The 21,161-nt window shown below is 42.4% G+C and overlaps 1 protein-coding gene across 1 annotated transcript; it reads left to right on the forward strand.

The window, feature by feature from the left end:
- The first annotated feature begins 5,156 nt into the window (after positions 1 to 5,156).
- Positions 5,157 to 8,717, forward strand: LOC110720664 (protein TolA-like). The gene is made up of 3 exons (XM_021899718.1): positions 5,157 to 5,202; positions 7,430 to 7,533; positions 8,379 to 8,717. The coding sequence occupies exons 1-3, from the start codon at positions 5,157 to 5,159 to the stop codon at positions 8,715 to 8,717; spliced, it is 489 nt and encodes a 162-aa protein (XP_021755410.1).
- The last annotated feature ends 12,444 nt before the right edge of the window (positions 8,718 to 21,161 follow it).

The raw sequence follows: 21,161 nt of genomic DNA on the forward strand, positions 1-21,161 counted from the left end.
CTTCGACATAACATGACTATTTCATGTCCATTTCTAGACATGACTGCTAGATCACGAGGCACGCTGGCTTGACATGGTTCGAGCCTTTCTTTTCCACCCAACCCATGGAGGACACGTTTACATGCAAATATATAATGTATTTGTGACATTTTGTATATTAATCATACATATTAGTGTGATTTATTGTATATTGAAAAACTTCTGACGTGACTCGACACAATAAATATTGAAAAACTATTTTTTACATGTAGTAAGTGTAATTGTTAGCTTTTAAAAAAATCTGACAAAATGTTGTTAATTGGTAGTAACTTTTATATGAAACAATCTACGAAATCGTCTGCTTCCTTCTTTTTGTTTTACTTATTTTGGCATGATAGATGATTGGATGACTGACAAATGCTAGCCGACACCAATTCAACGACTACCAAGTGTCTCTACACTATGACAAATGCCACTAAGAGACTACCATTATCATTTCGTCATTTTCCGACTCATAGGGGTATGAAATTTTCATGAATTTGGAGTTCGAAATTATTGTTTAAGAAAATAAAAATTATTGAAAGTGAATTAGAATATTTGATAAGCTTTATATTGTCTATATAAGATCACTTGAGGTTTTTTCTATATAGCAACTCGGGGGCATTTTGTCAGTATATTATTATTGCCTACAATTAATCATGGAGTACGTGAATAAAACACTACACAACCACGAATCAATTTATCACTCTAAGTGTAGTAAAGGAACATGACTTTTATTAGTATGTAAAGAGAAAAATCCTATCGGGCCTAAACCTCTCATAGGTCCTCCATAACCTGAGTTAGCGGGCTAGACACTGTGAGTGGAGGGATAGGATAAGAGAATCCTCACTTCAAAGTGCCTTTAATAAGGTTTAATCCCACAACCTTAAAATTGAGAGATAATAACCTTATGTCCTTACTGGTTACCACTAGTCCAAGTAAAATAGAGAACATCAATTTGCTTACACATGACCCCCTCTACCTGAGGTTCGTAATATCAAAAACAAAGTCCGATCGATTCCGTTCCCACGAGGCGCACACACTTGCAACCACCAACTAGTCACACGTAGGATTGACCTTAACTATAGTTGTACAGTTAATTGAATTGTCCTAGTAAACCAAATTCGTAATTTTGACAGAATTTTCATTGAAGAAATTATTCTGCTCTTTGAGAACATGTACACAGAAGACGTTGTAAGCTTTTGTTATATTGGAACAAAATGACCATACATTAATGGTAAAGATAATTTGATCAATTGTTTGAGTGCATGGGGAGTATAATATTTGGAAATTATTTCCTATTTATTATATTATGACTAGCTAAGGTTGATTAGTTGCCCATAAAATAGGAATGACACATTGGACTTCAATTTCTATTGGTAATTCTTTGAATACTTGCATATGCACCATAACATTATTATTAGCAATTTTAACCTGCATAGGATTATTAGAATATTTTCATAAGAATTTTGGAAATCAGGATCTTTTTCTAAAACATGTAGAACAACTACTATTAATGTATGCAAACAACTTCTATTTATGATATTTTATTATAAGTTTCCATTTGCATGTTTACTTCAACTTTATCATATCATCTTTATCATATGCTGGTTCACTCACATTTTTGGTCTTATATCCAATTACCTTTCTTTTTTCAATAATAGGATTATTTGGATCTTCGTTTATTTATAAATTAGAACATGAACCAATATATATGCTATGTCTAGCTAGTTGTTTTAAGGGTTTGTAGTTTCATAATTTTCTTTTAGCTTCTTTATTAAGGCAAGTAACTCTTCTTCATCTTCTTTTAGCTTAGTTTTTCATTGACGTGTTTTTTCATCTTCATCATACTTGAGTTTTGTCTACTTAGACTTGGTGATCTAAGGCTTTGTTTGGATAACTAAGTGCGAGGGAAAAGAAGGGGAGGGTGATGAAGGGAGGGAAGAGAGAGGAAGGGGAGGGGAAAATGATGAGTTTTCCTTCTAAATCTCTCCATTGTTGGAGAGATCAATTTCTCACAAATTAATCCCTCCATTTCTCTCCCCTTCAATTCCCTTCATTTCTCATTTGTTATCCAAATGAAGGATACTCCATCCCTCCATTTCTCTTCCCTCTCTTTCCCTCCATTTTCTTTAATCCAAACATAGGGTAAGAGTTAGACTTCTTTGCATCCTAGTTAGGGTTCATAATTATCCCATGATGAAGGAATTCTGACTCATCAATTAACAACTTACTTGACTTATATTATTAAGAGCAGGATTCATACATAATGCTTTAAAAAAATTTCAATTCCGATTGTATTAGGATTTACCTTTACATGAGTAATTTTCTTCTTTGTTTCTTGAAAGATGAATCTACAGTGTTAACCAACTTATAGACTACCTTCCATCTTAATTGTAAGGGTCAAGTTCCTTTATGCATTTTTACTCCATCAGTTAATAGCTAAAAACTTTGAAGCATATGAATTTTCTAAGCTCACATAATATCTAGGTTCACATATATAGCTTACAATTCCTTGACTTAAATTACATGTAATACTGATAATTGTTTGATTATACGTTTCTTTATGTCTTATATTACAAACAAAGCTTAACATTTGACATCTTTGCCTAAGTCTTGACATTTTTTTTTTATCTTATGCTGGACTATCTTACACCAACATGGTGTTGGGATCAGATTTCCCCTTTATCAATTAATCAAAAGCCTTAATCCCATAAGAGGGGCTCGGCTACAAGAACCAAAAGTGATTATTATTACGCATGATGCAATGGAGTTCCAAGCTAACCGAGGATCTATGTTCGGTCAAATTGAGTGTCCATAGGTACCACAGTTAAGGATTTTGGTGCGAAAGCAAGACAACCTATCTTTTGAGGGTCTTCGCTTTCGGATTGATCCAAGGGTTCGAACTTGATTTCGCGACTTGATAGATTTAACATCTAAAATCGACCCTTATTGCCCCGAGCGTTTTCGGATCAATAAAACATAAATCCCTATGGTTAACCACGTACGTACAACATGTACTTGTGTGGCAAAAAAAAAGGTAAACTAATTCGACGTATTTTGGAGATTTCAAATCATGATATCCCCCAATACAGATTAATTACTCTAATCTAAGTAACCCAGAATTCTCCAAGCGTAGTTAGCCTTTTCTTTTTTTTTTTTTTTTTTTTTTTGAGAGAGACAAATTGTCAGCCAAATTGTATACACATAAATACATAATCCATAAAAAAATAAAAATAAAATATGTCAATGGTAAAATTACAGTGGTGCCCTTAATTACTCTTGCGTGTCGGTGTATTTTCTTCTTTCAATTTCCTATTTTCCTCCCATTTAATTTCTTAGTTTCAGAAAAACAAAAAATTCTCTCTATTCTACTTTTTTTTTTTTTAAATCATTCTCTCTTTTCTACAGTTCTACTCACGCAACGAAGATCAAGTTCATCGATGGGTATCAAATAAGACTTTCTACCTTCAAATTCAACATTTTTTATGATTTTTGATATTGTTCTTGATTATTTTAGTTCGAAATTTATTGCTTAAATGTATAAGTCAATCAGAATCAAAATGTCGTGGGACGTCGATTCTTGAACTTTTTTTAATTGAATCGATTAATTTCTATTTCAGAACTGTTTTGAATGATTCTGGGGTTAATAAAAATGGCAATAATTGAGAGAATATAGAGGTATACCGTTTATCTTTTGGTTTTGTACTATTTCTATTTTTTTAGGGAAATTCCCATTGATACACTCCAGGTATTGACTTTTCTTAGCGGTACCACATTTTTTTTTTGACTTCCTGCTGATACACTTGAGGTTTTGACTTTATAATTGACGTGATTAAGTCTGTTAATAAGACGTTAATAACTTAGTAATTCTAGGTTAAAAGCTGAGATTAGGTGAAAAGACTAAAACGCCCCCTTTTAATCCTTCCCTCCATCACCCATAATTAAACCCCTTCCATTTATGTCGATTTGACACAAAACAAACTCCTTGTTCAAATTTCATCTCTCTCTCCTCTGCTCTCTGCATCATTCACGACGAAGTCCAAGGGTTTTGCAAGGGAATTGCGCTGATCTTTTTGGTCTACAAAATCATTAGAGGATAATCTAGCACAATTCACGTACTTTAGCACTACTACTGTTCATTTTTGCATGATTTGGTGCAGTTGTGATGCTCTTTTTTCTTTGCGATTTTAAGTTAAATTCATGATGTAAATGTTGTATATTTGTGCGATTTTAGGGTTTTTTTCAGGTATATTAGGTGCGTGATTATGTGTGTTCAATTATTTATGTAGAGTATGTATTTAATTTGGATGAAATGGCATGATCCTGTTTCATTGATTTACTTGAATTGGAATGTATTTGCTTATTTGATTGATTGTTGGATACCTGAATTGGGATTTATGTGCATGTTATAGGTAATTGGATACCTGATTTGGAATTTAATTTGAATGTTGTGGATTGTTGGATATGATTTTGAATTTATATGCATGTTGTAAGTGTGTATACTGTTTACCTTCTTTTGCAGAATGGGTGATGTTGTGTTAAGGTTTCATTACTTTGATAAGCATGTTGATCTTGCTGTTGACTTAGATAGATGTAATTTGCTTGATTTGGTTATGGATTTTGAGGACACTGCTGCAGTAGACTCTGAGTTTCCTATAGTCAACCCATCATTTGGTTATGGTTTCAATGAAAAGAATCACCCTTTACTAGATGATGCTGATCTTTTTAAGATGATTCACACCCTAGGTGAGTGTGAGATTTATCACATTTGGGTAGGTTTTGCTAAGAAACCAAGTGCCTTGAATAGAATGACCAATAGGCTAAGGAACAAGTCCAAATTTGCACAACCTTTTGCTGCTCCTTCCCAATCTGAACCACCCCATATTGATCAACCTTCTGATACTGCACCCTCAAATGAACAACCCCCTCAAATTGAAACAGATCAACTTGTTCCTGAAACTGAACCTCCCCTTTTTGACCCTTCCCAAACTGAACCTCCCCTTTCTATTGAGGATATCAACCTTAATAATGAGTCCTCTCCACCTAGGTATACTTAGGGTTATGAGTCACCCCAAGATGAAACAAATCAATCTGCTACTGAGTATACCAAGGGTAGAAAAGAGTTTGAGAAAAGTATGGAAAAGATAGAGAATTCTAGGAAGGTTAAGGGTGCAGCAAAGGGTAAGAAGAAAGCTACAACTAAAACATCCCCAATGCAACCACCATCTCCCAAGTCTCCAAACACAGTTGTTTTGGGTGTTTTTGTCCCTCGGGAGAGTTATAACACGAAGACTGATCCTGGGTGAGCTGTACCTGCAAAACAAACGGAGACACCAGTTGGGTGGTGCTCCGCCTCCGACGCACAAGTTAGAAACTTGAAGGGAGAAAAAAGGTGCGGAAATTTAGGTGGGGATCTGCTCGGATTCAAAGCTCAGGATTTCTCTATCAAAGAGTAAAATGTGTAATAAATGGTAAAACGTGTCCTCAAAATGAGGGACATCTCCCTATTTATAGGGTCTTTGGGAATTGTGCCTCTGATTAGGTTACTGAACCCTAATCAATGGTGGGCTGCGCCGTTTGGCGGCATTCTCGGGATTTGTGCCTGAAGGCCGCCTTTTCCCTAAATTTCGGGAATGACACGTGTCGAGCAGGGATTAGTCCTTTTTAGACCAATCTGGGGCTGACACGTGTCACCTTCTGATTGGGCCACGTGACAGAGTAAAATTACCCTAAACATTTGCCCCTCACAGATGTGACGTGGCACACCACGTGGCATCTGTGACACATGTCACGCTCTGGCTGGCGGTAATTTTACCGTTACAGAGTAACCGTTCATCTTCCGGGTAAATTACGAAAATGCCCCCAAATTTACCCTCTATATATAGCCGTTTTACCCTCATAATTTTGTACGTTTACAAAAATTTTCTAGAGAGAAACTTCGAGAGAGCAGAAGACATCCGTTTGAGTCAGGCGCGAGCAAGAAACTTTGTTCTTCCGCAACCCAGCCGGGCCTGCCTTCCTTCAGATATCAAATCCAAAGGTACCGTCTCTGTCTCTCTCAGCTCTTTTCTTTTTTTCACCGTTTGTACATATTTCTTGCAATAAATGGATGCATCACCAACATACACGGCACAACCTAGGTTAGAGTCCAGCCGGTCACCAGGGACGGCTGAGTCTAGGACTGGGAGTGCCGGCTCGGGGTGTTGGGACCACCCTTTGCCATGGATTCCGACCAGTTATGTGTCTGTGCAGGACACCATGGCTCGGACAATGCAGACGGCCACTGATCCGAATTATAGAAGCGAAGGCTCAGGCGGCCAAACGCCTGAGGGAGAATCGTCTGGTCAGGGAGACCAGACGGCTCTGGAGAGATCCCCTCCGCGCGCCCCTTCAACCCCTGCTGACTCTTTCTTGGAAGAGTGTGACCAAGGCGGCGACGAGGCCGCCTCTGCCCCCATGGACCAAAGCGAGGGGGAGACGGAGAGCGACAGCTCCGCCTCTACCTCCGAGAGCAGCGATGACTTGCCCCCTCTTCCGGATAGCGAGGAGGAAGAAAGGAAAAAATGGAATGAGAAGGACGATCCCTTCAGCATCCACGTCTCCTCCAAGGACCGAATCCAGATGGGGGAGAACTTGGGGAACTTTAAGAAAATGCACCCGCTTGGAGACGGGTATAAGATCCGGGTGCCGCCTGAGTTGGGCACCATCGCTTGGGGGGATGATCAAGAGAACGCCAACAGCTATTTTGGTTGTTATGAGGCGGCGTTCAAAGTCGGCCTTCGCTTCCCCCTTCACCATGCGGTGAAGGAAATTATGAGAGGCTACGACCTTGGGGTCTGGCAACTTACCCCCAACTCCTGGACCAACATTCTGGGGTATGTTTCCGCCTGCGAGTTCCAAGGGCTTAACCCCGGCTGGGAGGCCTTTGCAAGCATGCATTATCTCAGCAGAAGCCTAGGCGGCTGGAGGGCGTGGTATACTCTAACCACACAGCCGCAATACCTGATGACCTTGGACAAGGTCTCCAAGTTCGATGGCTGGAAGCACAGGTTCTACCTGATGTCAGCCCCAACCAGACGGGAAAATTATGAATTCCGTCTGTACAATAAGAAGCCCGACTTGTTGGGCAGGAAGTGCGCTCTTCCCCGGATCCCAGAGGAAGACTTTGACAAAATAATCGAGGCATACTTTTTCGGCCTCACAGACGCAACTCTGTCAACCGGGGAAACAATAAAAGTCCCTAAGAATTAGATTCCCAAGAGCGCCTGGTTCAGGGATGAATGTTTCCTAGCCGCCTGCGGGCTAGGGCACATGTTTAATAAACGTATGCGCCTGGGTTCACACCATCTGTAGTATTTTTCTATCGGAATTGATTTATGATTCTGATCAATTTCCTTCTTTTTTGCAGAAGAAGCGCTGAACATGTTGCAGTCGGAGAAAACTCCCAAGCGGTCTTCTGCGACCATCCGCAAAGATCTTGCGGAGAAAGCTGCGGCCGAGCTCAGGGCCAAGGTATTGAGCGCCTGACCCTTTCTTAAATTTATTTTATAAACTGTCTTGCCCGGATACTAACCTTTACTTGTGTATTTTCACAGGGGGGAGAATTTGGGAAATCGTTTGAGAAGAATCTCAAACGGGCTAGAGAGGAGGCCCCAGCCGTTCTCAATAAAATAAAAAAGTCCGCCTCTGCGTCAACTCCTGGCGCCTCAGCCGGGGCTAAGACGATGCGGATAGCGGGGCGACTCGAGAAGGTAGGCGGCAGCGTGTGCCTTGATCTTGTCAACCCCTTATCAGCAGCCACGGGGTTCACCACGCCTGCAAGCGTTTCCCGCTTGGCCGGCTCTGAAGGTAAGAACCCTTTTGAATCCCCACTTGAGCTGGGGTGGCCTTTACGGGTGAAATCCCACTCCCAACAGACATCATCCTCAGACGGTCGGCAACAGATAGGTGCTGCCTTAGTTTCGCACTCATCACGTGTTGATTGTGGTGCAGATCAATCTCCTCGCTGGTCAGACGTCCAGAAGCACGCCAAGGCCATGCTGAATGCCGTCCGGAAGAGGGATAAGGACAATATCCCTGGATAGAGACGTTCAATCTTGAACGCATTCTATCCCTTCTGGCTGAGGAAAGAAACTTGTCAATTCAATGTTATTTTTTCCAATTAATTATCCCGCCTGTAATTCTTATACCGCCTGCTTTTGCAGGCCATGCTGCGGGTGGACGGGCTCAAACGTCCTTATTCCCGCAAACGGGAAGAGGTAAAAAGGGCCAAGAAGTCCGCCATAGACGCTGATAATATTGCTTTACACTCGACTATCGTAAATGAACTTGAAACTAAAGCAATAATTATGACACAGGCGTCTAAAATCCAGCAGCTGGAGCTAGATCTGAAGGCGGCCGACCAGCGGGCAACGGATGCTGAGACGGCCAAGAAGGGGGCGGAGGAGGCCCAGAAGAAGGCAGACGAGAACGCCAAGCAGGCTGATGAGGCACTCAAGAAGGCCCAGGCGGACCTTGGCAAACTGAAAGCCAAGGTTGAGAGGCTGGAGAAGGATGCTGCTCAAGCTCAGAAAAACTTTGCAACAACCCTGGAGGCGGAGCAAAACCGCCTTGTTGCTGAGTGTGATGCTGACAACGACGCCTGTATGAAGATTGCTTGGGCTGCCTTGTACCCAGAAGCTGATTATAGCATCTAGGCAATGGCACACAGCTATGCCGAGTACGTGGTGTACTTGAGAGAGCAAGGTGAGCCTGGCTCAGCAACAGTGAGCCAACCGCGCCTGAGCTTCCTGGTCCCGGCGAAGCGCACCAAGTTCCCTCAGATGATGAGGAGAAGGGGGAGAACTAGGAGGCTCCGTCCGCAAGCCAGAAGTGACCCCTCAGCGACAGTATGCCAGTTTGCTTTTTTAATTTTTATTCAGCGGCTGTATGCCAAAACTTGCTTTTTCCGGCCTGCGTGCCGAGTATTTGTGTTTTTACCGGCTATGGAGCCGGGTTAATTAACAATTTCTTTCTCTCGGACGGGGTCCGGTTAACATTTGATCCATTACAACCGTTTGGTTGGATGGACTTTTATGAATTGCACCGACTAGGTCGGTTTTGATCATTTAGCATTTGAATTTTTGTTTTTTGCAAATTTTAATTTTTGCCTAACTTATTGAAAGCATGCGGCGATTTCTTGCCTAACTTATCAAAAGAATGCGGCGATTTCTTGCCTAACTAATCAGTAGTCCGGCTGTCCTTGCCCCTGGACGGCTCTGTGATTGGTTTCAATTGGAGCTGGTTGATTGACTTGAAAACGTCTGATGCTGCAAAGAGCATGATATGTTTTTAAGTCAATCAATCACAGTAGTGATTGCCCCAAACCAAGTGCACAGCCGTACACAACCAGGCGTTTCAGTCACTACACAGACGGCTTATGCCCGTCTTGGTAGAGATTTCATAGCCATTGAACTCTTGCCCCAATTGGGGTGAGGTGCAATTTTAAAATAAATAACCTAAGTGAGAACTTCAGCCGGTTACCGACTGATACCTATGGGCATCCGGTATTTAGGAACTTATTCGTTCTTCGTAGGTTATTTTAGTTAGACGGCTATGAGTTGACCAATTTGGTCGTTCAATTTTTGCCGTCTATATGGATACGTAGAACCGACAGATAATCTGTTCTCTGCAACGATTGCACCCGGAGGGGTGTCGCCGGACGCCTTTGTCCATGTTGGGACAGGCGATTTTATAAAAATAGCAACCATCTGGCCATTTTAGCCTCTGGTCCTGTTTAAGACCGGTTGTGTAGCCACTAAACGTTTTTGTGCTTAGTTTCTTAATCAGTGTTGAATTTACACTAAGTATCGAACTTAGTTTTTTAAGCATATGAGTCTGTCTGTGTAATATCCAGACGGACAGACAAATATTTGATCATACTAAGTATCAAACTTAGTTAGATAAATGGAGAATCCGTCTGAGTATTACCCAGGCGGATAGTCGAGCCGTTGAATAAACAAAGTATCAAACTTAAATAAACAAGAGATCCGAGTATTACCCAGGCGGACTAACAAATGAAACCTTCACTAAGTATCGAACTTAGTTAGGTAAATGAGGAATCCGCCTGAATATTACCCGGATGGATAATCAAACGATAATTTTGCAAACAAAGTCTGAATCTTCATTAACTGACTCACTGTTTACAAAAAGTTTACATTCTCAGAAGTAGTACTTTTTTAGATTGTCTACATTCCAAGTTCTAGGCAGGCGCCTGCCGTCTGGAGTTTCCAGGCGGTAGGTGTCGTCCCTTACTTCTTCATAGATCCGGTAAGGGCCTTCCCAATTTGGGGTTAGCTTTCCCAACTCATTGGCCCTACCGGTTGCCTCCATTTTTCGTAACACTAAGTCGTCAACTTTCAAGGGACGCTTGTGTACTTTGTTGTTGTAGGCTCTCGTCATTCTCAGACGGTAAATCTCATGACGCAAGGCGGCATTGCCCCTGTGTTCTGGGAGTAAATCCAATGCCAGGCGCATTGCTTCCCAGTTTGCCTCTTCATCATACAGCATGACTCTGAGAGTTGGCTCGTAATGTTCGATGGGCAAGACGGCTTCAGCACCGTAAACCATGAGAAATGGGGTTTCACTGGTTGCCCCTTTCGTTGTTGTCCGGATGGCCCACAGGACATGGATTAATTCTTCTGCCCATAAGCCACCAGCTCTTTCTATTTTCTTTTTAATGCCGTCTGAGATGAGTTTGTTGAAAGCTTCAACTTGGCCGTTTGCTTGGGGCCGGCCAACAGATGCGAAATAGCTTGAGATCCCCTGATCTCCCAACCAAGTTTTTAGCTGAGGCGTCTCAAACTGAGGACCATTATCGAAAACCATAGACATGGGTACCCCGTACCGGGTGATAATGTTCTTCCAGATGAAGGAAATTACGTATGAGGTCTTGATGTTTTTAACCGCCTCAGCCTCAACCCATTTGGTGAAGTAATCCACAGCCACTAAGATATAGCGCTTACCGCCTGGAGCAGGCGTGTAAGGACCTAGAATGTCCATGCCCCATTTTGCAAACGGGATTGGGCTGTGGATGGCCGTCAGATCAGTAGCCGGACGATGAATGAGTTTGCCAAATTTTTGGCACTTGTCATATTTCTTCACCAACTCCTTGGCGTCCGCCTCAAGAGTGGGCCAAAAGTAATGTCGTCTGGCTCTGACGGCTAGGGACCTGCCGCCTATGTGAGAGGCGCAGAATCCCGAGTGCAAGTCTTCGAGAACTTCTTTCCCCTTTTCTGGGGTGACACACTTCAACAAAGGCTTCAGAAACCCCGCCTTGAAGAGTTCTCCATTTTTCAACTCGAATCTTGCAGCTCGCTTTTGCAGGACGACTGCTTCCTGTGGCGAATCAGGAAGTGTGTCGTCTGAGAGATAGGCCCGGATGCCATCCATCCAGGTAGAGCTTCGGTCCTGAACTCCAATGGGATCCTCATAGATGCTTCTCTTTTCAAGAACTTCCTAGAAGACTGACCGAGGTGTATCATGGCAGGCAGAAGATGCCAGCTTTGACAATGCATCCGCCTAGTTGTTTTCCGACCTAGGCACCTGATTCAGCCGGAATTCCTCAAGTGCCTTGGTCTCTTGTTTGACTTCCTAAAGATATTTAATCATAGCCGGATGGGTAGCCTCATAACTTCCCTCATACTGGCTAACAACCAATTGAGAATCAGAGTAGGCGTCAACTTTCATGGCCCCTGCCGCCTTACACATGCGTATGCCGGCTAGCAGGGCTTCATATTCCGCCTCATTGTTAGAGGCCTGAAACTTGAAGCGTAGTGCATATTCAAATCTGTCTCCTTCAGGAGACTCATAAATTACGCCTGCACCACAACCGTTCTTTGTAGAGCTCCCGTCCACGTAAACTTTCCAAACCTGAACAAGATTATCCGGAGCCACCGGACGAGTCATTTCCACAATGAAGTCGGAAAACGCCTGACCTTTCACTGCCTTTCTTGGTTCGTAAGTGATTTCAAGGCTCTGCATTTCAATAGCCCATTTCAACATTCTCCCGGATGAGTCCAAGGTAGACATTGGCCGCTTGAGTGGCTGGTCTGCGTAAATCACCACCGGATGTGCCAAAAAGTAAGGCTTCAATTTTTTGAATGCCATATACAAAGCGAGGCCAAATTTTTCAACCATGGGGTACCAGAGTTCAACATTTTTAAGAACATTGCTAATGAAGTAAACCAGGAGCTGCACGCCGTCTCGCTCAGCAAGGAGAACGACACTGAGGGCATGGTCTGAGACGGCTAAATACATGTACAACGTCTCCCTAGGCAAAGGACTGACCAACCTAGGCAGAGAATGTAAATGCTCTTTCAACCTCTGGAACGCCGCCTCAGCATCATCCCCCCATTCAAATCTGGTCTTCTTCCTGATTGCTTGGAAGAAGTAGAGGCATTTATCACCTGACCGGCTGAGGAACCTCCCCAGGGCGGCCAGACAACCGGTGAGTCTCTGAACTTCCTTAACAGAGCGGGGTGACTTCATGTCAATCATCGCCTGTATCTTTTCGGGGTTAGCCTCTATCCCCCTTTGATCAATCAGGAATCCGAGAAACTTCCTAGACTCAACACCAAAGACGCATTTCTTAGGATTTAACATAACCTTATGCCGCCTGAGGGTGGTGAATGTTTCTCGGAGATCAGCAAGATGATCCGTCTGTAGCTTGGATTTGACTATCATGTCATCAATGTACGCCTCCACATTCCTCCCAATTTGATTAATGAAGACCGTATTAATCATCCGTTGGAAAGTGGCAGGCGCATTTTTCAAGCCAAACGGCATCACAGTATATCAGAATAGCCCCTGATCAGTGACGAAGGCCGTTTTCTCTTGATCTTTCTTCCACAGGGGTATCTGATGGAAGCTGGAGTAGGCATCCATAAAACTCATCAAGGCGTGACCGGCTGTAGAATCAACCAGACTGTCGATCTTTGGAAGCGGATAACTGTCCTTTGGACACGCCTTGTTGAGGTATGTGTAATCAACACACATGCGCCAGGTCCCATTCGGTTTCTTCACAAGGACTACATTGGCCACCCAGTCGAGGAAATTACAAGGCCGAATGAACCTGGCGTCTAGCAGCTTTTTGACTTCGGCAGCTGCCGCCTAACTTCTTTCCTCGCCGTGGTTTCTTTTCTTTTGCCGGATGGGCTTCTTTTTGGGGTCCACGGCAAGTTTATGGACAGCAAGATCCGGGCTGACGCCTGAAATCTCTTCCACTTCAAAGGCAAAAATGTCTTTGAATTCTTTCAGCAGAAGGTGCAAGCTTGCACCCAAGGTAGCATGAGCAACCGTCCCAACCTTAACAGTGCGTTCTGGACGGCTGTCGTCCAGTACGAGATCAATGCTTTCGCCAGCCGGTTGGGGACGGAGCTCATCTGACCGTTCACCGGTCAGTGATTGCTATTTTTTCTCTTTTTTCACCTCCACCAGCAGAGGTGCCTTTCTTTTCTTTCCGGCTGCTGATGGGGCAGGAGCTGGATCGGCATCCTTAACGTTGTCAAGGTCTATTGGTTCCTGACCGCCTGGGGCCACGGTATCTCGGACGACTGAGAGATAACATTCTCGGGCCGTCTTCTGATCCCTATTCAAGGAACCAACAGAGCCGTCATCCCTCTCATACTTGATGAGCATGAGGGAAGGGATGATTACTGCCTTGGCTATGTTGAGGGTTGGCCTGCCAAGAATGATGTTATAGGCGGTCAACTCCTCAACGACCAAGAATCTGACGACAATATGTGGTCCCTGGCCTTTCTCTCCCAGCCGGATGGGTAAGTCAATTCTCCCGGCTGGGTAGACCATCCCACCCCCAAAACCAACCAAGGGGTGGGTGACCGGATGCATGCTGCTGACATTGTATTTCAGCTTTTGCAGGCACCGGAGACTGATGATGTCTGATGAGCTGCCGGTGTCTATAAGGATCCGTCCAACCAGCTGATTGGCAACCTTACATTCAATGACCACCAGGTCATCATGCGGGCGGCGAACGCTGCCCCTATCCTTCTCAGTGATCAAGACGTCTGGGAAGGAGGAGCTGGCTTCCGCCTGTTCATCATCATCTTTGTCCATCTTTCGAAGATGGCTCTTGGTGCCCCGGATGGTAGGGCCACCACATGAGAACCCGCCGGCTATAGTGTAGACCGTCTCCTTATCGGTATCTTAGCTACTAGCAGGCTGGGGGGTAGTCTTGGAGGACTGACCCTTGTTTTTCTTTTTTGCCCCGACTGGGGACTTAGAAATGTAGGACTTCAACAGCCCTTTGTCAGCCAGACGGTCCAACGTACGCTGAAGACTGAAGTAGTCGTTGGTGTCATGGCTGACCTCCTCATGGAATTGACAAAATTTATTTTTGTTCCGTGACTGGACAAAACTCTTCATAGGATTCGGCTTCTCAATGGACAGCCGGTCCTTTACCTCCATGAGGATGGAGTTGCAATCTTTGTTAAACTCGTACTTGGGGACGTACGGTTTAAACTCTTTCTTTTTCTTCTGGGACGGCTGGTCAGAATCAGTAACCGCCCAGACTTCTTTTCTTTTCTTGCTCTCTTCTTTGTTTTTAGCCGGCTGAGCTGACCGGCTGTCTTTCTGTTTGTCAGACTTCTTGGAGTCCGACTGGCTACCAGGCGAGCAGAGGTCGGTAGCTTGAATGTAGCTTTCCGCCTCCCTCATGGACGCCTATAGGGTGAAAGCCCCTTTTCTGACTAGGTCGAATTTAAAGGTCGACCCGTCTCTCAGACCTTTAAAAAAGTCTGTAAAAGCTACCTCATCAGACAGTCCCTGAATCTGAATTCTGATCAGGTTGAACCGCCTGACATATGAGCGCAGCCCTTCTCTCTTTCCCTGCTTAACAGTGCTCAAATCAAGGCTTGTTTTCTTAGCAGGGATGTTCATTGAGAAGTTGGAAGCAAACAGGAAGGCAAGCAACCTGAAGCTGTCTATGGACCCGGCTGGCAGGTTGCCAAACCATTGTTGGGCAATGCCCTTCAATGTAGCCGGAAAGCATCGACACCAAGTGGCATCATCCAACCCCTGCAGATACATGAGGTTGATGTAAGCCATGAGGTGGTCTTCCGGATTGGTGGTACCATCATAGGTACCAACCAACACATTCTTAACCTTTGCCAGCTGAGCCGCCTTGGTTATCTCCCGAGTGAACGCAGAAGGTTGTTCACCCAGGCGCAGCAGGCGAAGCTGCCAGTCCAATGGCTAGACATTTGGATATGCCGCCTGACCCCCAAAGAAGGCCGGCTGCATGAAGTGAGGAGGATACTGCCCGTAAGCCTGAGTAGGCACGTACGGGACGGCTCCAATCATATGAGGGCCACAATGGATGGTATTACCGCCTGTCTGGCTCTCATTCAAGGAGGGTGCACTCCCTGCAGAGATGTTGTTGAAGCTGTCTGGAAAGTTCGACGTTGAAGCCGACTCAGACAGCGATTGATTTCTCTTCCGGTTGATGATCTCTCGGGCATCGAGAGTTGATTTTTTACTTCTCACCGGCTGATGAGGCCGGCGAGGGTTATTGGTGTTCCCCCCAGGAAGGAGAATTTTTTACCAATCAATGGTCCCGGCTGTCTTCTCCTTTGGATGGGGAGTGGGTTGCCGGTTTCTGACTGACTTCCCCTTCGACGGAGGAGTCTTCTTCGCCGACTGACCTTTACTTGGGCCAGCCCTGCTTTTGGTGATCAGCTCTGTAATTTCACCCTTGAAACTCGTCATGAACCTCATGAGTTCGTCTCGGGTGACAGGGGCTGATCCAGCTGCCGTTTGGGTTGCCCCTTCCGGCTGCCCAGGGGGTCTGCTCGGACCTGCCTGGGAGGCACCCCGCTCCAGAGTGTCTCTGGGCCGGATGCGTTTAGTTCTAAGAGAGCCATCTTCGGCTGTAAAAGCTTCGACCTGAGGATCTTCATCCTCATGGTCTGTAAAAACTTCTGGGTCTTCACCCAGACGGTTAGTGGGTGGTACAGACTCTTGAACCATCTTCGAGGTACTCTCCCCACAGACGGCGCCAAATGTTTTGGGTGTTTTTGTCCCTCGGGAGAGTTACAACACGAAAGACTGATCCTGGGTGAGTTGTACCTGCAAAACAAACGGAGACACCAGTTGGGTGGTGCTCCGCCTCCGACGCACAAGTTAGAAACTTGAAGGGAGAAAAAAGGTGTGGAAATTTAGGTGGGGATCTGCTCGGATTCCAAGCTCAGGATGTCTCTATCAAAGAGTAAAATGTGTAATAAATGGTAAAACGTGTCCTCAAAATGAGGGACATCTCCCTATTTATAGGGTCTTTGGGAATTGTGCCTCTGATTAGGTTACTGAACCCTAATCATTGGTGGGCTGCGCCGTTTGGCGGCATTCTCGGGATTTGGGCCTGAAGGCCGCCTTTTCTCTAAATTTCGGGAATGACACGTGTCGAACAGGGATTGGTCCATTTTAGACCAATCTGGGGCTAACACGTGTCACCTTCTGATTGGGCCACGTGACAGGGTAAAATTACCCTAAACAACAGTCTTCAAGGGTTTACCACTTAGAAGGAGTGAATAGGTGTAGGTGTAGGCCTATTTTGACTTTGCTAGAAGGTATTAACCCACCTCTTACTGTATTAACATTGTCATTTTATTCTGATTTGGTTTGTTTTTCTAAGTAAGATAATGTTGTGCAGGAATAAGGAGGGTATGTATGGTTAGAATAGCAACAAGAATGGAGAATGCAAAGTCTTGGAATGATGAAGACAAAACTCCAAAAATTGTGAAGCTAGTGAAAGAAATAGGAAAAGCTAGCTCAAAATGCAGAGTATTCAAGTCCAGCCCAGGTGAATATGAAATTCATGAGGGAAGATCACAATTTCCTCTCAGCTTAAACAAGAAAGTTTGTTCTTGTGGGGCATGGCAACTGACAGGTGTGCCTTGTAGGCATGCCATTAGGGCTTGCATTGATGCCAAGTTGGACCCACATGACTTTGTCAGTTCCTGGTACTCCGTGAAGACTTATAAGCAAGCTTACAGTGTATGTATCAACCCAATTCCTGACATAGAGCAATGGCCTGCAGATGAGTCAGGTAGAATCATCATGCCTCCTAAGATGAAGAGGGGAATTGGAAGACCAAGCAGGAACAGAAAGAGGGAAGAAGGTGAGGAGCAACCTGGAAAAAGGTCAAAAACAGTGAAATGCAGCAAATGTGGTTGCTTTGGGCATAATATGACAACCTGCAAGGGAGGCTTAACAGGAAAAGAGTTGAAGACAAATGTGCCTGTTGTCATCAAGAACCCTAGGGTCAGAGACCAAAGTAATGCAGCAAAGGCAGCTAAGGCAACAAAGCAATCTGAAGCACTTGGATCTCAGTCTGCAGCAACTCAACCTTCAGCATCTCAAGCAGCAGCTTCAACCAAAAAAACTAAGGGAAAGAAGGGAAGACCCTCAGCTGAGCAACAAACAGTGCTGACAGCCTCACAGTTGCCTAGCCAACCAATCCAGATGTCTCAAGGAAACTCTCAAAGCTAGCAAGTGTTCTGTTTTGCAAAGTAGTAGCAAATGCTTTTTTTGGTGATTTGGATCGAAAGTCAAAATTTGTAGTCAACTCTATATGTTTTGAATTTTTTTGCTGAACTTACATGGTAATGTTGAAGAATTATGCCATTTTGTCTATATTAAGAATGGTGGCCACATTTTGAATGATTTTCCAGACTTTAATGAATGTTGGCAACTGATGCCATTTTGTTCAGCTTGTTAATTTTAGTTGATCTCAATGATTGATTCATTCAAAACCAAGAAAATACAACCTTACTCAATCAAAATGCAAATTATTTTTCCATTTTCATTCAAAACCAAGAAAATACAACCTTACTTTTATAATTTGTTCCTAGTACACTTAGTCTCTGAAGTACATGGCAACTAAATACACAATGATCATTTTAGGGTTACAAACAGTAAAATAAGATACATCACAAGAGCAATTCTAACAACCATATAAACATAGCTTGCAAACTCATATGCTTTGTCTGTGAAATCAATAAATTCCTCTCTTAATACTCTCAAATTGGATGATTCTTCATGATTGGCTATAATTTGATCTTCAGGAACCCACATGAAAAAACCACAATGCCTGCACTTGTAATATGACCTCCCTGGATTGGAAATTGAGTCAAACACCCTAATATCAGCAAGTCTTGGTGGATTACAGTTGCATTGAATTCGTCTCACCCACATGGACCTCCCAAATCTGCTGCCAGAATAGGAACCACTGCCTGCAGAACCAGCCATGTTAGAACAGTAGGGACCAACAGAAATAAAAAGAAAAGAAGAAGAGGTGAGCTCGAAAAAATGGAGGGGATATTTTATGGAGAATAGAAGAGGGAAAATGGGGTTTTATAGGGAGAGAACAAGGGTTGGGAAGTTAAAGGGAAATAACAGCAACATTAAGGGGGAAATTTTGGAGGGAAATGATTAAAAAAATGGGGGTATATTAGTCATTTCATCTATTACTAAGCCTAAAATGTGAATAAAATAAGTTATTAACGTCTTATTAACAGACTTAATCACGTCAATTATAAAGTCAAAACCTCAAGTGTATCAGCAGGAAGTCAAAAAAAAAATGTGGTACCGCTGAGAAAAGTCAATACCTGGAGTGTATCAATGGGAATTTCCCTTTTTTTTATTTGTGGGTTATCTTTTTAGGGTATCAAGTAAAACTTTCTACCTTCAAATTCAACATTCTTTATAATTTATTGTTTAAATGTATAAGTCAATCAGAATCAAAATGTGGGACGTCGATTCTTGAACTTTTTTTAATTGAATCGATTAATTTCTGTTTCATAGCTGTTTTGAATGATTCTGGGGTCAATAAAAATGGCAATAATCGAGCGAATATAGAGGTATACTGTTTATCTTTTGATTTTTTTACTATTTCTATTTTTTTATTTGTGGGTTATCTTTTTTAGGGTTAGGGTTATTAAATTTGCTATGACTACTGTTTGGGTATGAGCATGCAGCGGAAATGTAAAATAGAACGAGAAATTAAAGGTAAAATGTAAGATAAGCAATAAAAGGAGACACGATATTTAACGTGGGAAAAACCCTCTAAATAGAGGTAAAAAAACCCACGACGACGAGCAACAAAAATTCCACTATAATAAAATGAGAGTACAAAGTTACCCTAGTAATAGGGTATTGAGATACAACTCTTACCATTAAACTCTCAAAATAAAAGAAAAGAAAATAGTGGAATAAATTACAAGGAGGAGATTAACTAGGGAGACTAGTGTAAATGGATGAGTAATTTTGTGGGTGAGTAAATTTGTATGGAGGTTGAATGTATATTGGTTGGATGCCTCAATATGAGACAAACTCCAACTGTTTATAGTTGGTAAGGTCGGTGGAAATGGATGCCTCAAGATGTATGAAGAATTCTCTAGATTTGCTTGTATGATAATATTGCTGCTAGAAAGTTGACCATTTTTCTAGAATAATCAACATAATTGTAGAATATTTGACATACTTTAGAAGCAAGAAGAATTGTATTGGGCTTCTTTAAAACTTGGTCCATATGGAATTTTGGGCCACATCTAACAATTACTTAGCTTATTCACATTTGTATGATTGGCATTCACACTTTAATTATATTCTCTCGTAAAATTCCGGCTACACCTATTGTACATGACCATGTTGTCGGGTTTTCTAGGAAATCGAACTTGTTTTAAATCATCGCCTAATACAATTAATTTTGCTTGTTTATGATTTTGTTACAGTTGTTTATTTGCTGCTTTTGGTTTCATTTTGTATCTTTGAATTTTGATTTTTGTAGCTGATTTTCAATTTAACTTGAATTTTGTTTGTTATTTGCTGGGTTTTGTTTGAATTGTTGATTTGATATTACTTATGATATAATATTGATAATTTAATTTATTGGTAATTCGATGAGAATTCTTTATAATGGTGTTTTCATTTGAATGATTTGAGATTTTCCCTCACCTTATTTTTTTTTTCCTGTTGATTGTACATTCACATTATCATTACTGTAAAAGTCAACTGAATTTCTTTTGTTTACTGTACAGGAAATCATAGTCTTATGCCCTGTTTGATTCACCTTAATTTTGCTGAACTGAAATTATTTTTACTGAATTGAACTTATTTTTACTCAACTGAACTTAATTTTACTGAACTGAAATTATTTTTACTGATTTTCTATTATAATTCTTCTTTAAGAAAACTGAATTTCACTAAACTGAACTGAACTTATTTTTACTGAACTGAAATTATTTTTACTGAACTGAACTTATTTTTACTGAACTGAAATTATTTTTACTTAATATTATTTTTTTAAGGTGAAGAGAACAGGACCTTAATTCCAAAATTTGGGTTATCTTACTTATCTAAGTTAGCTCCCGACAAGCTGTTCTATTCGTTTTCCGAGATTACTAAAGCTTTTCAGCCGATAAAAGCCCCCTCATTCGAGATATTGACTTTCAACTCAAGGGTTAACGGATTTCCCCATTTTCTTCGAACCCCCCCCCCCCCCCAGATAAGTTCCTCAGTTCATTTTCAAGGAGGACAAGGAATCTTATGTGCAGGAGAACACTGTCTATGTTTTATATGTAAAATCTGGGAAACAACTGTATATGAAAGCAGAGTCTATGACTGAAGCAAATTCATTATTTACTGTTACTGAAGGTCTTAAACCTTCGAGTTATGTGATGTTGGTATATGATCCAGCATCCTTGGCGTACTACCTTTATCGGCCTATGACTGGTGTAGACGAACCTAATGAATTTGGGAAAGCTGCAACACCTGTGGCTGAAGGCATGAAATATGGAGAAAAGATGGTCAAGCAGGTGATTGAGGAAGGTTTAGAGCTTGTGAGGCTGAAAGGGTCATTGACCAACAATCTGTATCAGATCAAGTTACCTGGTGAAAAGTCTCATATTGTGCTTTTGAGAACCTATAAGAAATGGGTTGACTTGATTTTTCCACGAGAGGATGAGATACGTGTGTATTTGGAATGTTTGTATTGTAATACATATGAGTCATTACCAAGTCTAAACCTGTAAATCACGTATAGTGCAAGATGGATGAGCAATAAAACTCTGGATTGGTGCACATTTGGA

Source organism: Chenopodium quinoa, unplaced genomic scaffold, assembly GCF_001683475.1.
Source record: "Chenopodium quinoa cultivar QQ74 unplaced genomic scaffold, ASM168347v1, whole genome shotgun sequence".
NCBI lineage: Eukaryota > Viridiplantae > Streptophyta > Magnoliopsida > Caryophyllales > Amaranthaceae > Chenopodium > Chenopodium quinoa.